The sequence below is a fragment of the Ambystoma mexicanum genome, chromosome 13 (assembly GCF_040938575.1).
Source record: "Ambystoma mexicanum isolate Mex_15411 chromosome 13, UKY_AmexF1_1, whole genome shotgun sequence".
In the NCBI taxonomy this organism is placed as follows: Eukaryota; Metazoa; Chordata; class Amphibia; order Caudata; family Ambystomatidae; genus Ambystoma; species Ambystoma mexicanum.
In genome coordinates, this window is record NC_090938.1 from 258,525,577 (window position 1) to 258,539,756 (window position 14,180).

The window sequence follows — 14,180 nt, forward strand, 5'->3', positions numbered from 1 at the left end:
CCGTGTAAGTCATCCACTCCTCTAACGCTTGGAAATGTCAATGGAACGTACCAGGGGCAAGTTTGCCTTGGACAGGGTGCGAAAACCCAAGTTCACAGATCAGGAGCTTGCCATAATGGTTGAGGAGGTTTTGGACTATCAAGAAGAGCTGTATGGCCCCCAGCAGCGCAAGACAAGTGCACAGTGGCAAGCACAGATATGGAGACAAGTTAGCCAGAAGGTGTCAGCAGTGGGCCGTGTGCCCAGGGATAAGGAGTATTGCTGCAAGCGGCAGAATGACTTGCGGGTCCGTGTCTGTGGTCTCCTGGCCCAGCACAGGAGCAAGAGCATGGGGACTGGAGGAGGGCCAGCACCACCACCACCCGAGTTCAGATCTTGGGAGGAGCATATGACCACCCTGATAGAGATGGGCACAATCGAGGGAGTCGGTGGAGCAAAAGTAGGCACTGGTACCCAGGAAGCTGCAGATGAGTACTCCCACCGCCTGAAAACTAAATAATCATGTTAGGCCCACCCTTACAATCCCAGTATGTGTTTGCAATGCGTGTGGTGCACCGCAGCCACCCATAAGTGTCCGCTCGTACCACCGTACCCTAGCGCCCCCTAGTATCATGAGTACCTACAATGTATCAACCTAAGCGCCAAGGGAAAGTTATCCATGGGCATGGCACAGCAACGTGATGTGTGGGTGCGTATCAAAGCCCCCCCTCACGTACAGTGACATGGGAGCTTTGCATTCACAACAGACATCTGAAGATGTCACACCAACATGTCTAAGCAGTGTCCCTCCCCTGTAGCACATTCCAACAATCATAACATGGGGACTGACTAAAATGCAATGGGCAAGCATGATAGAAACTGTGCCCTAACCCACTGTAAGGCATGAAATGCATGATACAAATGTAAGCTGCCCTCAACTCATATAACACCCTATGTACGCCACAGGCACGCAGCGATCATCACAGGGCAATGATGATGAGGAAGAAGTATCCACATACAGCCGCATTTCCCGACGCGCATCAACCAGCACCACCACCCTGCAAAGGCACCGGCATAAGAAGGCAAGACGCAGGACTCATCCTAAGTCACCCCACCGGAGCCCACTCAGACCGGCACAACTTCCACAAGGCTGCAGGGCATCAGCGCCTCAGATGCCAGAATCCACCATGGGCATTCAGGATGTGGAGGGAGCCACCAGTGGGTCTAACTCGGATGAGGGCCACACATCCACTGCAGTACGATAAACTGCACTGGTGTTCTCACCCAGCCAGAGTGCCACTCATGAGATGGGTACACCCCAAGGGAGCCCGGAACAGATGCCAGTTGGAGCACACACTCCCCATGTACCTGTGCATGTACGACGTGTCCGCACACCTGTGCCTGATGTGGACACACCTTCTTATGGTTCCCCTGAAGGCAGCCCCTACAACCGCAGCAGCCCCATCATAGATGCCAACATGTCCCAAACAGCTCCCCTGCCACCCCACGTCGACCTCTCAGTCAAATCAATATCCCACCTGACAGACCCATCGTCATGGGAGCTGCTGTGATGGAGCGGCTGGATGTGATAGAAGATCGACAGCAGAGAATTGAGGCCATGTCGGCTGAGCACAACCGCCACATCAAGGCAATAAGCAGTGCCATACAAAATTCTGCCAAGACCATGGCACATGATAATGCGTGCACCCAGTAGTGGAGGGCTGTATAGCAGCCCTGACAGGATTTGCACAACGAGTATGCGAGCTGAGTGAGGGCCAATCTGCACATGCTGGGCAGATACGGGAGGCAAACAATCTGCTCCACCAGCAGCTGCAGTTTTCAGGAGCTATTCCATCTACCTCTACAACACCCACAGAGGGATCCCGAGAGGCTTCGCCCAGGCATCGTTCTCTGCGCAATCTTCCACGCTGCTCACCAGAGGCACCCGGACGTGGGAAACGCCCATGACCATCCTAGATGGACATAGCACAGTTGTGCCGAGCCCTGGGCACATAGACCCACTGGCACTGTTTTGGGTTGTTCTGAGGGGCGAGGGGGGATTGTGTGCTGCGGTGTTCTGCGGGAGTAGAGGGGAGCTGTGGTGTTCACAGGGGCAGGGGGATTGTGTGCTGGGATGTTCACACAGGGAGGGGGGATTGTTCAACTAATTATGCATCCTGTTCATTATGCATTCAAAGCATGGAAATTCATGATTGTGTTAAAGTGCTTTTTATTTATTTATAGAGCGCACCTAACCCTGGGGCATTTGAGCGCTTGTTCTTAAAGATATGTTTACAGGTGAGACAAAGGCAGTCTAGGGCATTATGAAATTGGTTACATCCAGTTACTTTCAAGCTTACTCATAGGGAATTGCTTAGTAAGATGGTTACATCCGATTACAGGTGATAATGGCAGACATAGGCATCATGATATTGGTTACATCCAGTTACTTGCATCTTAGCCATGAGGCATCACGAGATTGGTTACAACCAGTTACTTGCATCTTAGTCATGATCTCATACATACTAGCAGCATGCGTTTGTGCTTAAGGAGATTGGTTGCAGGGCATTCCAGTAGATGGTGGCCAAGACCGGGAAGCTGGAGCCGCCTGCTTTTTGTCTTTTGAATCTTTGGATGGCAAGCTGACCGAGATATGGTGATCTAGTGGGTCTGGATGTTTGAGATTTGGTTATTTGGCTGGAGAGATAACGGGATGCGGTGTTGGACAGACATTTGTGCGTCAGTGAAAGTATCTTGAATTTGATCCTTTTCTCTGACTGAGAGCCAGTGGATGTCTCGTCTGGTGGAGGTTATGTGAGCAGATTTGGGGATGCCGAGTGCCACTCTAATACCATTGTTTTGAACAATTTGAAGTTTGGAGATGTTGTTGGCTGTAGAGCCTGCAAATATGGCATTGCAATAATCAATCCTAGATAGGTATAGAGCTCTTGCCAGTGCAATGCGGTTCTCTATGGTAAGAAGTGGTTTGCAGGCTGTAATGAGTTTAGCTGGGTAGGCGGAAGCTGATGTTATGGTGTTTACTTGGCGCATGAGAGTTAGAGCTGAGTCAAGGTAGACCCCCAGGGTTTTGACCTCTTTAGATACTGTGATTGTGTTCCCATCAATGATGAAGGATGTGTAGGAGGAGGGGAGGTTTTTTAGTCTAACAGGATGTCCAATGACCAGGATCTCCATTTTTTCGTCGTTCAGGCAGAGTTCGTTTTCAGCCATCCACGCTTGGATGGCGGAGTAGATGGCGTTCAGGGATTTGGAATCAGTGTTGTGGTTGCCTTTGATAGGTATGAGTATCTGCGTATCGTCAGCATAGTTTGTGTATGTGATGCCCAATTTGTCAAGTCAGTCAAAGAGTGGTTTGATGAATGTGTTATAGAGAGTGGGGGAGACACATAATCCCTGTTGGATCCCCCATGTGACTGGAGAAGGGGGTGCCGCCGCTATTTGGGAGAAACTCTCATGGAGTGGTTTGATAGGAATGATTTAAACCAGTTTATGGCATTGTTGGAGAATTGGGTATCGCTGGTCAGGTGATGGCATAGGATGTTATGGTTCACCAAGTTGAACGCTGCTGAGAGGTCCAGTAGGAGGAGTAAGGCCAGGTCGTCTCTATCTCTAAATTGATCCATTTGGGTTTTGAGATCCACCAGGGCTGTTTCCGTGCCATGGCCCGGTCTAAAACTTGATTGACGCAAGCCAAATACGTTGTGTTTTTCGAGGTAGTTCTGAATTTGTACATAGGCCACTCTGTCTACAATGTTTAGTAAAAAGGGCACTGTGGTAACATTGAGGTCCAAAAAGGGTTTCTTCGGTAGTGGAAGTACCCATGCTTCCTTCAGGTTTGTAGGTACTTTGTTCGATGAAAAAGAATTGGTGATTAGTGATGTGATAAATGGGGCTAACTTGTCAGCACAGTCTTTGACTAGGGTAGCCTGGCACGTGTCACCTTGACATTTGGAGGGTTTCAGGCTTTTTAGCTTTTCTTTTGTCTCTTCTACTGTAATGGGCGAGAATTCAAACCTGGGAAGGGATTTTGTAGTATTGTGTTCTGGGGTAAGCAGTTGTGGGGTGAGTTTCATTTTTTTTTAATTGATCTTCTGTTGTAGTGAGGCAATTTTATCTATGAGTGCTCTTTGTGTGCTTTCACACAGGCCTGATCTTTGGTGGTTGTGTCAGGGGCTTGGGAGGGTGATTGTAGTTCTCACAACACAGAGAAGAGCTCTTTGGGGCTGGATTTGGCATTTGTTCTACGCATTGCTCTTGGCTAGGAGGGTGGCTTTTTTGTATTCTGAGGATAAGGAGGCGAATTGTGTCTTGTTATCCAGGGTGGGGTTGGATTTCTATTTAGATTCTGCAATTCTTTTGCAAACCAGTGGTTGAGATGGGCTTGAGGTTTGGGTTTGCAGGAGGCTAGGGGGGCTATTTCGTTAATGGCCATTTCCATAGTTTGATTGTAGATGTCTACAAGAGCTGTGAGGTTGGTAGTTATGTTATTGTGGTCAGTGATTGTGCTGAGTAGTGGGAGCATGTTGGCAGGTGTGATGTTGCGGAGGTTGCGTGCTTGGGTAGCAGGTGTGATATTGGTGGATGTACTAGAGTGCAAGGGTGTGTTTTTTGGTGAACAGTATAGTGTTGTGATCTGACCAGGGGCAGGCGTCGTTGTTGGAAATGTTAATGGTGCATTTGTGATCGGCTAGCCAATCTAGGGTGCGGCCTTTGGAGTGAGTGGGGTCAGTGGATCGAATGGAGAAACCTAGGGCTTCCATAGTGTTGGCTACAGTGGAGGCTTGACGGTCGGTATTATCGTTAAGGCCTAGGTTGAAATCTCCTAGGATGATGACCTTGGATGTGGGCTTTATTTTACAAGTGATATGTGTTACATGGACCCATCAACGGGATCACAAAATAATGTCAATTAAGGCCTCTCTGGCCAACCTGCCCTCCCTCACCCCATCCCTGTGTGCATGGGCCCCGGCTTCGGGCAAATTTTCATCATCACTCCCATCCCCAGATGGCTGGCCATCAGCATTGGGGGGCAGTGGTACATGCCTGTGACAGCAAATGTTGTGCAGCATGGCACAGGTAAGAACGATTTTGCCAACTTTCTCTTGTGCATCCATCAATGCCCCTCCCTTATGGTCTTGGCACCGGAAGCATGCCTTCAGCAATCCAAATGCCATTTCCACACAGATGCGTGCCCATGGGCAATGTTATATGCCAGTTTAGCTGGAGTGTGTGGATTACACACGGAGGTCATGAGCCATTTGTACTGCAGGTACCAAGAAGCACCTGCAGGGGAGAGAATGCAGACATTAGGCCAAAGTTGGCTTAGTGGGTGTACAAGGCTCAGACATCAGTGACATTGGCAGCAGAGTCAAATATGTGTTGAAAAGGTTCATGCTATCTCAGTACAATGTTGTCATACATCCTTCGCCTTCCGAGGCATGCATGGGCTGAGGTTTATATGCAGTAGTGCATAAATTAATATGTGAATACTTATGTGTGCCACACTCATGTAGTACACATACAATATTTTTCATATAGCTACTTCATTGTGGTGTTTGCTGTGCAAGGTGCAGTATTCAATCAATGGGCCACTTACTGCATGCACCACCCCTGTCTCTAAATGCCACAGTGCTCTGTCCCTTATTTCTGGATGAGGGTACACTTATATCTGCATGTTCAGGCAACATGTTAGGCCATGTTTTGTGGCATTCGCTATGGCTGGTGTTGCGTTTGGTACTTGGCACAATCATGTACATTTGACCAGGCATGTGATTGGCCAATCAGTGGTCACCATCTCAGGGATGCTCACTGTTGTGACTTCAACTACATGTGTATAGTGGTTTTGTTGATGTGCCTGCATTCAGACTCTAGTGGCATGACTGTCTGGTGGACAGGGTGGGATACTTCTTCTTTGTCAGGGTGAGGAGCAGCACTGCGACACACACAAGATGCTGTGTGGTAGTTGGGCTTCCATATGTGACTGTGCTTTCACAAGTGTGTGCCATTCAGGGTGTGTTCTACTATGTGGAACGTGTGTAAGGGTTCTCGTGCGAGGTACATGCATGGAAATGGTGCTGTGCTAGTGCTGCCTGTGTCTCCTGCTGGCATGCAGGGATTCCTGTGTGTATGCCCACCTCCAACAGGTGTGATTTGGCATGCATTTCAGGCAGATTTGTACTCACCCAACATCCATGTGTTTTGGCCATGGTGCCTCTCCATGTAGGCTGGCAGGGAATTGTTGCGCAGGACCATGGCGTGGTCGGTGGATCCCGGGTAGCGGGCTCAGCAGTGGGTGAAGGTTAGGTCAGGGCTACACATCATCTTCAAGTTCATGGAATGGAAACTCATCCGGTTCCTGTAGGCTGCCTCATGGTCCCGGGGTGCTACTAGTGCTTCATGTGTGCAGTCTAGGGCTGCTATGACGTTCGGGACTTGGGCAATGGCATGGAACTGTGCCTTGAGCTGGTTCACCTGTGCCTGTGTGGCTGGCAATGCAATGTGCTCATTGACATGGAGCAGCAGTGCATCCAGCACCTGTCCCAGCATGGCACTGAAGGTGGACTGGGCCATACCATGCATCATGGCAACGGTGTGTTGGAAGCTGCCAGCCCTGAGGTACTGTAGAACGGACACAAGCTTCACAAGTGGGGGCACAGCAGTGCTGATGGCTATACTGCTGCCTTTGTCAGCCTGGATTGTGTCCAGCAACTGGCTAATGGTTGCCCTATCCAGCCGGTACTCGGTCACCAGCTGCCCATCAGTCAGGGCCCACAGTGTTGGCCTGACCCTGGGGATGGCTGGCTGCCTTGCTGGTGCTGGTCTCCTCCTCCTCCTCCTTCTCCTCATCCCCAGCACCCCCTGTGCTCCCAGGGCCCTGGGCCGGTTGGCAGGCCTCTGTGGCTCCAGGCGCAGCAAGTGCATGTCCACATCAAGGCTCCCGGCTCCAAATGGCAACATGGTGTTGGGAAGGGTGTGTTGTACATGGGTGGGGCTTTTGTAGGACTCTGGTGTGCATTGTTTTCACCTGGGCCCTTATTGCTGTCTCCTCCCTGCTCCTGATGGTGAAATGGTGTTGGGAAGGGTGTGTTCTGCATGGATGGGTCTTTTGTAGGCCTCTGGTGTGCATTGCTTTCACCTGGGCCCTTATTGCTGTCTCATGTGTTCTTTTACCTGCAGCATTTGCCCGGGGGTATTTTTGGTGGTTTACCGCCAGTTTTCTGGTGCTAAGAGCACCAACGCCGGACTTATAATTGCGCGTTTGGTTGCTGGCGCTATTACAGCTGGCGCTATTACAGCCGGCTGTCTTACTGCTGGCTGTTATTGCGTCAGCGGGATTTACAGTCATGATCCAGAGGAGCAGTATTGGCAGCGCCAATACCAGTTCCACCGGATTTAAGGGTTACTGCCCACCTCTCGATGAGGCCCTGGTTCACCGACCTCTTCTTAGTACTGTTTGCAAATGTATCCATTTCTTCACAGGTTTCACTTTGCCTCTCTCTCGCTATGTCCCTGACACAGCATTCACTTGCAGATGCTCTGGTAACACATGTGTTTTCTTGGGGCTTACCAGATAGCTTGTGTGCTCCCTTTCTCTGCCTTCTTCGTCTTGCTGACTTGAAGTGCGTCCTGTCAGCCGATTTGCTCCTGCTTTGCATTGCTCTGCAGCATACGGCTCCTGCTGCTTCAGGCTCTCAAACAGTGAGCTTCCTTCAGTCAGGCACCCCAGCATGCTGCTTGTGTCAACCCCAGTGCTACTGCTTACGGTGTGCTCGCACTCAGCGTTCTGACCGTTGTCAGAACAAATCACCAGGCCCTTCAGTTTCTGCCTCTCTTTCAGCCACTTCTGTCTGGTCGGTCTGTCAGTTAAACTTCCTAGCATTGCTGAGCAATTTCCATAGACTAGGCCGTGATGGTGGCTTCCCGGTTCTAGTCATCTTCATTGCACCATACCTCTTCCTCGTCTCAGTACACAAATAAGGTATTTGACTGCAAATATTACAATTAAGCCATATAGGTATTTGGTAAGTGTACATGGATGTCATTAGAAATTATGGTTCAAGATGATTTTGATCCAATATGTTCTTGTCCCCTTGGAGCTTGTCTTCCCCTATGTGGTCCTCTTGCAGATAGTCACCCACAGGGTCAGAGTTAGGTAGCTTCTGTCTTTCCCTGACCACGTAAGGGAAGCTTCTCTCCAGGGAATCAGTGACGATAGTGCTAGATTCGGCACAAGGCATTTACACTATTAGCACCTGGCACATGCCAAAATGCATCTAGTGTGCTTACTATTGTTGCTTCTGGCACCTTGGTCCAGGGTCCTTCAATGTATAATTTGGTTGCATGAGCGGCTACAGATGCGCTCTGTCAATACATACTGTATTTGCTAAAAATGCCAAAAAGGTGTTTCTAATTATTGTTACTCATCAGAATTGTTTCAGCTTGAATTTTCAGAAATAAATATCACCTTTGTTAATCCTTGATTTAAAACCCATGTTTTTCAAATAATATCAAATAGCAACATGACTCACTAATGTCTGAACAACAACGCCCCACCTTACCTGTCCACTCGCTTCTCACGCCACACCTCCACTCGACCTACCAGAGCAGCCCAAACTCACAGACTCATTGTGCCTGGATGCAAACTCCAAAAAGCTGGTGGGGTGAGCTTCCCCGTCCTGGCCTCGAAACTCTGGAACACCTTGCCCACACCTATCAGAATTGAACCATCATTCCACTCCTTGCTAAATGCTAAAACATGGCTGCTCTCCCAAGACTCATGAGACCTTGACACAGTCCAGACTCCATGTGGGGTACAGAACTGAATATACATTTTTTCTCTGCTCTGTCCCTGTATTATACGCTGTTAATGGTACCCTTTAGTACATGTATATATGCTGTATATTTTTGTAACTCACTGTAACTACTGCTTTTTGTAACATGTTTAAGAGTATGTACATGTATATATGCTGTATATTTTTGTAACTTCTGTAGCTACTGCTTTTTGTAACATGTTTAAGAGTATGCGCCCGGTTGCCCATGGGCCTGGTTTTTTGCGCATTATAAATAAAATAAAATAAAATCAAAACAATAAAAAAAAGAAGGCCACATCATGGGTTGAAATGAGCACTGTTATCCTTCTGTCCACAATCCACAAACATCTTTACTGACTCATTGTTTTGATGATTTCATTTTTTTGGTCAAACATTTGTTATTAAATTTCAGCATTATTTAAGCCAAAGCATTACAGTAACATTTATTACAGTAAAGTACACCAATGTTTCCTAACCCCTAACAGAAAAATCCCACCATCAACCTCCCCAGGTCAGAATAGTGTCAACAGATGAATCTCAATGCTAAGAAGAGTTAAAGAAACAGTTTTCCCCGCCCACATCCAGAGCCCAAATCTAAGGTTAGCTCCCCTATCAAGGTGAATCTCCCGTCCAAGCTGCCAGTTGCAATCATATTATGTCAAAACATGCATCATCATTTACAACCATTATTGGTTCTTGTATATCAAATAAATTGAACGCTCTAAGCTGATGCGTACATGTCGGTAAATAAACTCTGAGGATATTCTGGTCATCTCCAGTCCCCATCTACCAGTAAAAATTGGCCCTCCTATCGGTTTGGTGTATCTTTAAACTTTCCATCGCCAGCCCGTTCCATAGTCGGATACAACAAAGTTTCAGGTGAGGTGTCTCACAATCTCTCTGTTTCGAGGTCACAGCGTTAGCGAGTCTACTTCTTTTGAGAGTAGTGGGGTAATTCACTTAGCAGGGATGCCTTGTAGCACCAGCCCAGCATTGAAGCCGAAGGTGCGACTCAGTACTTGAGAAATGTGAGCTACAACCACTTCCCAGAATGGCTTAATCCTGGGGCAGCCCCATCATATATGAAAAGAAATCCCCTCTTCTCCTCACTCCTGCCAGCACAACCCTTGTGTCCCGGGACTCTACTTGCTGTGTTGTGCAGGGGTCAGGTACCACCTCATGAAAACCTTATAATCCTCCTCCTTCAGCCGCAGAGGCTTTTTAGTTCTCAACCAAATACCCCACACTATTCATCTGTAATCACCCCACCTATATTGTTTTCTCATGGTCTCATGTGGGACAAATGTTTTTCCCCCCTGGCGCTTAGTAAGGTGTGGCATAGATTAGCTATCAGCCCTTTGGTTGAGGTACTGCTAATGGCAATTTTTCTGAAGGACGTCAACTGTCTAGTTGACTCCTCCCTCATTTTTTTTATTTTGAGCCCAGAGTCTAGTCTGAAAATATTGTAACTGGTCTTGGTCTCTTTGGTGATATTCTTGTTTCCTTTCTACACGAAGTTTGAGAACACCATTCCTAAATAGGCCAGAAAAGTATCCTCTATTGTCCCTTCAATTTGAGAATGCACCATTATCTAATGCTGGGGTGAAGTCTGGATGATCATGAATCTGCGAAGTAAGTGGAGAAGGAAAAGAAGCAAGCCCCTGCCAGCCTGTCCCACGTGTGCAGTATTATTTCTGTTACTGGGTTAATGTATAGCAAGCCGGGTCTGTTTTGATCATTTCTGATTTATTGAACGTTACTCTTTAAAGGTGATTGCAGGTTATGGTACGCCAGCAAGACTGCTGCATCAGATGCTTTGGAACCTACAACTGAATTGTCTCACCTTAGGCAACAGCTGCTTTTTCACAGCTTCTTCTCAGTTATGTTTTAGCTTATTCAAATGAGTGGTGGAGTATTCTTCTCATAAATTAAGCTGCTCTGCACTATTGCCAATTTACAGAATTCCTTGTAGTTATCACCTTCATTGTGTGTTATTTTAATATTGGATATTTGTGAAGAATAGACCCAGCTTTCAGAAGGAACTGAATGCAGTACAAAGAACAGGGAGAGTGGTAGAAATAAGACTTTGGTTGAGTGCAGCAGGAACTTAAGTGTGTGGCATGCACATAGTTCTTTAATTTCAGATGGTTCTTTTTCTGTGTATAGATATGCTCTGTTCTGGCACAGTTATTACTTTAACAGGGATGTCTTAAATACATTCTTAAATAACACGAGGAATCTGGGCTAGTCTGAATTGGAGGGGGATATTGTTCCACAGCATGATGGGTTGACTGAGAAGGTATGCCTTAAAGTCTCTCTTAGTTACACTCTGGCAAGGGATTTCCTCCTAATGTTCTGGTTTCGCCTGTTGTTAGAGAGTTCCTAAAACAGGAATAACAGTGTTTTTGTTTTTACTGCCTTGTATGTGTTGCTGTACGATCTGAGAATGAATCAGACGTTTAAGAGGAGACAATGACCTATTAGGATCGTTGAAGTGATGTGGATAGAGTGATGTGTTCTTTGATGAGCTGTACAGCTGCATGTAGTGAGGCAATTCACAATTTCTTCAAATATGATTATTTCTAGTTCCTAATGTTTACATTTTAAATGTTGGTTAATTGTAAAACTACTTTCTTTGACGATTAGGGATTACGTTAAACCTAACGTGAAAAATATATGATCCACATTATTAAAATTGTGTTTTGTTTAGTTCAACTGCACGAATATGGGTTCTAAACAAGTTTTTGTATCTTTCACGTATGTGCTTTGGGTCCTAAAATATAGAAACTAAAAGTAATCATATCAGAGGACATTTTTATCTTAACTATTTGGTTAAGGAGTATTCTAGGGACTATCATTTTTTTTGTTGGGGTTTCATACCTCTTTTGTCTCTTTCTCAGTATAATGACAGATGTAGATACTAAATGTATTAGGAAATAACTAAGTAAAATGCTTTAACATAGCAACAACTTCAAAATACATGTCAGATGAAGCATGTTTAATCTTGTGACAAATAAAATTATATTTATCTAAGAAGAATTTTGCCTGACATCCAAGTCTTATAGAAACCCAATGACTTCACTTTTTTATTTAATCCAACAGGTGAACGAAATGAGAAAAGGATAAGAAAAGCTGGAGAGTCTGCAGCAGGCCTGGACTTAAAAGTTAAATGCAAAGGTTTGCATGGGAGATCAAAAGTAAATGCTCATAAGAAAACTGGGAAAGGAACACATTCTAGACTTCAGTTGTGGGCACCATTTAATCGAGACCTGGGAAAAGGCGGGGCCCCTCCATATGAAAGTAGTTGCATGAATCCAGAGCACACCGAGCGGCATACCTCTAACATACAGTGGTCCAATAACTGTAGCGATATTGAGAGTAATCAATGTAATGAAAATCTTGTTACAAGTCAGCCAATTTTCCAGATCAGTTCCAGACCATATGCATGCTCCATATGTGAAAAATATTTCAAGACGAGGACTGAACTTACAAGGCACCAGAGAACACATTCTGGGGAGAGGCCCCATCATTGCCCAGTTTGTGGAAATAGCTTTGGCCTGAGGCACCATCTTATCCGGCACCAGAGAACTCACACAGGAGAGAGACCTTATCAATGTATCATATGCAAGAAAAGGTTCAGCTTTAAAGAAAATCTCAATAGGCACCAAAGAACACATCTGGTTGCGTAAGAAACAGGGTAGAGCAAAGGCATTGATGCCATGAGGAAACCAACTCGAGGAATTGACCAGTAAACAGACCATATCTATTTATTTACTGTTATGGATACAAATAACAATTTAACTCTGGTGGAAAAACTATCTTTCACCGACTCAGGAAGGACAGTTATCCTGTGATCGGAGCACAGGCAAATATAAAACCCGAGGTAACATAGCAATCAGCAGTCATAATATCGTAATATACTGTGCCACTAAAATTAGGTTTATTATTGCTATGACATGTTTGTAAAAACATAACTTGTGAAGGCACTATTTTAAATAACATCATCTAGTCGTTATAATATCAGAGCTGGATTTTGACCATAAGTGTACACGTCATTACTTCCATGTGTATATTCCATTCAATGTAATAAAAGTCTAGGTCATCACAAACGGGTTTTGAAAGACACCTTTAAGGTAATGTCTTGTGCAAGTCTGTCAATTGCATATTTGTTGAATGTTGTCATCATCGGACAGTGAAATGTGACTAAAGGAGGGGATGCCTCTAATTACCCATATTTGCAGTTTGAATTTAAGTAGTATTTTTCACGGTTTTTTTTAATTTATATTTCTGAATGTTTACTATTGGTGTGTGTATTTATTTATTTATAAATCCTTTTAAAATGCATTTAAAATGGAGTCTTATATAATGTGGCAACTTTGTCACAATTTACTTTCACACTTTGCAAAGAATTGCTAAATGTGATAGTTTGGAAAGGTGTACTACAGTGGTTGGTGAGTCCTGAAGGGAGTGCTTATTTGTGAGGTTGTTCGTGGGTATGAGTTTGGTGCCTTCGCATAGGGGAGGGAAGAAGTTAGAGAAGGGGCTGTAGTTAGAGATTGGAGGTTAGAATTGTGTGCAGTGGGTGAAGGACAGTTACTTTCTGCCCAGTGTGAGTGTTGATTTCCTTGCTCTGCATTTTTCATCACTATTGATCTCATAACAAATTTTCCTGTATCCTGCGGGTAATGCAAACTGTAATACCCTTTCCGCCACTTGATCTGCCAGAATTACTGGCAGATTCCAAGTGGCAGAAACACTGGTAAATCCCCATTCTATGGAGTCTCATTCCGCCCGTTTTTTTCCAGTAGGGTGGCGGTAAATCCACCACCCTACCAGGAAACTTGGATTGCGCCAATGCGGTAAGATGCCAGTATGCAGTAATACCGGCATGTTATTACCTCACACCACACTCGTAATGAGGCTGTACCGACCAACTCTTAATGAGCGTCATATGTCTTGTGACAAAGTGGCATCCAACGTTTACATATTTATGTTTATGTTTGAGTATGTATAACGAGCCTTGGGCCCGAAGGCAAACGGGCGAACACAAATGCCAAAACAAATATGCATTATGGGTACAAACACATAAGTCACAAACACAGAAAAATAAGAAAAAAATAAGATAAAAGCAACAGATAAAAAGCCACTAAAATAAGACAACAACAATGAAAACAACAAACACCTCAGTTAAAAATAGGGATTATAAAATCAAGGCTAAGGAAAGATCTGGGCCGACTACTAACATTAAATAAAAAGAAAGGTTTCAGCACCTTCTTAAAGGATAAATGAGAAGAGTCCAATCTCATATTACTAGCTAGTTTATTCCAAAGGCCATACAATTGAAAGAGCTTCTCCCTGCCCCCTTAAGAC

General features: G+C 45.4%; 1 protein-coding gene across 4 annotated transcripts in view; it reads left to right on the forward strand.

Annotated features, from left to right (window-relative positions):
* The window catches only part of LOC138521163 (zinc finger protein 282-like), a 511,590-nt gene extending 497,613 nt beyond the window's left edge, over positions 1–13,977 (forward strand). For all 4 annotated transcript variants that reach the window (XM_069633752.1, XM_069633753.1, XM_069633754.1 and 1 more), the window contains one exon: positions 11,913–13,977. In XM_069633752.1, coding sequence (XP_069489853.1) covers positions 11,913–12,499 — 587 coding nt within the window. In that variant the 3' untranslated portion in view covers positions 12,500–13,977. The remainder of the gene's footprint in view (positions 1–11,912) is intronic.
* The last annotated feature ends 203 nt before the right edge of the window (positions 13,978–14,180 follow it).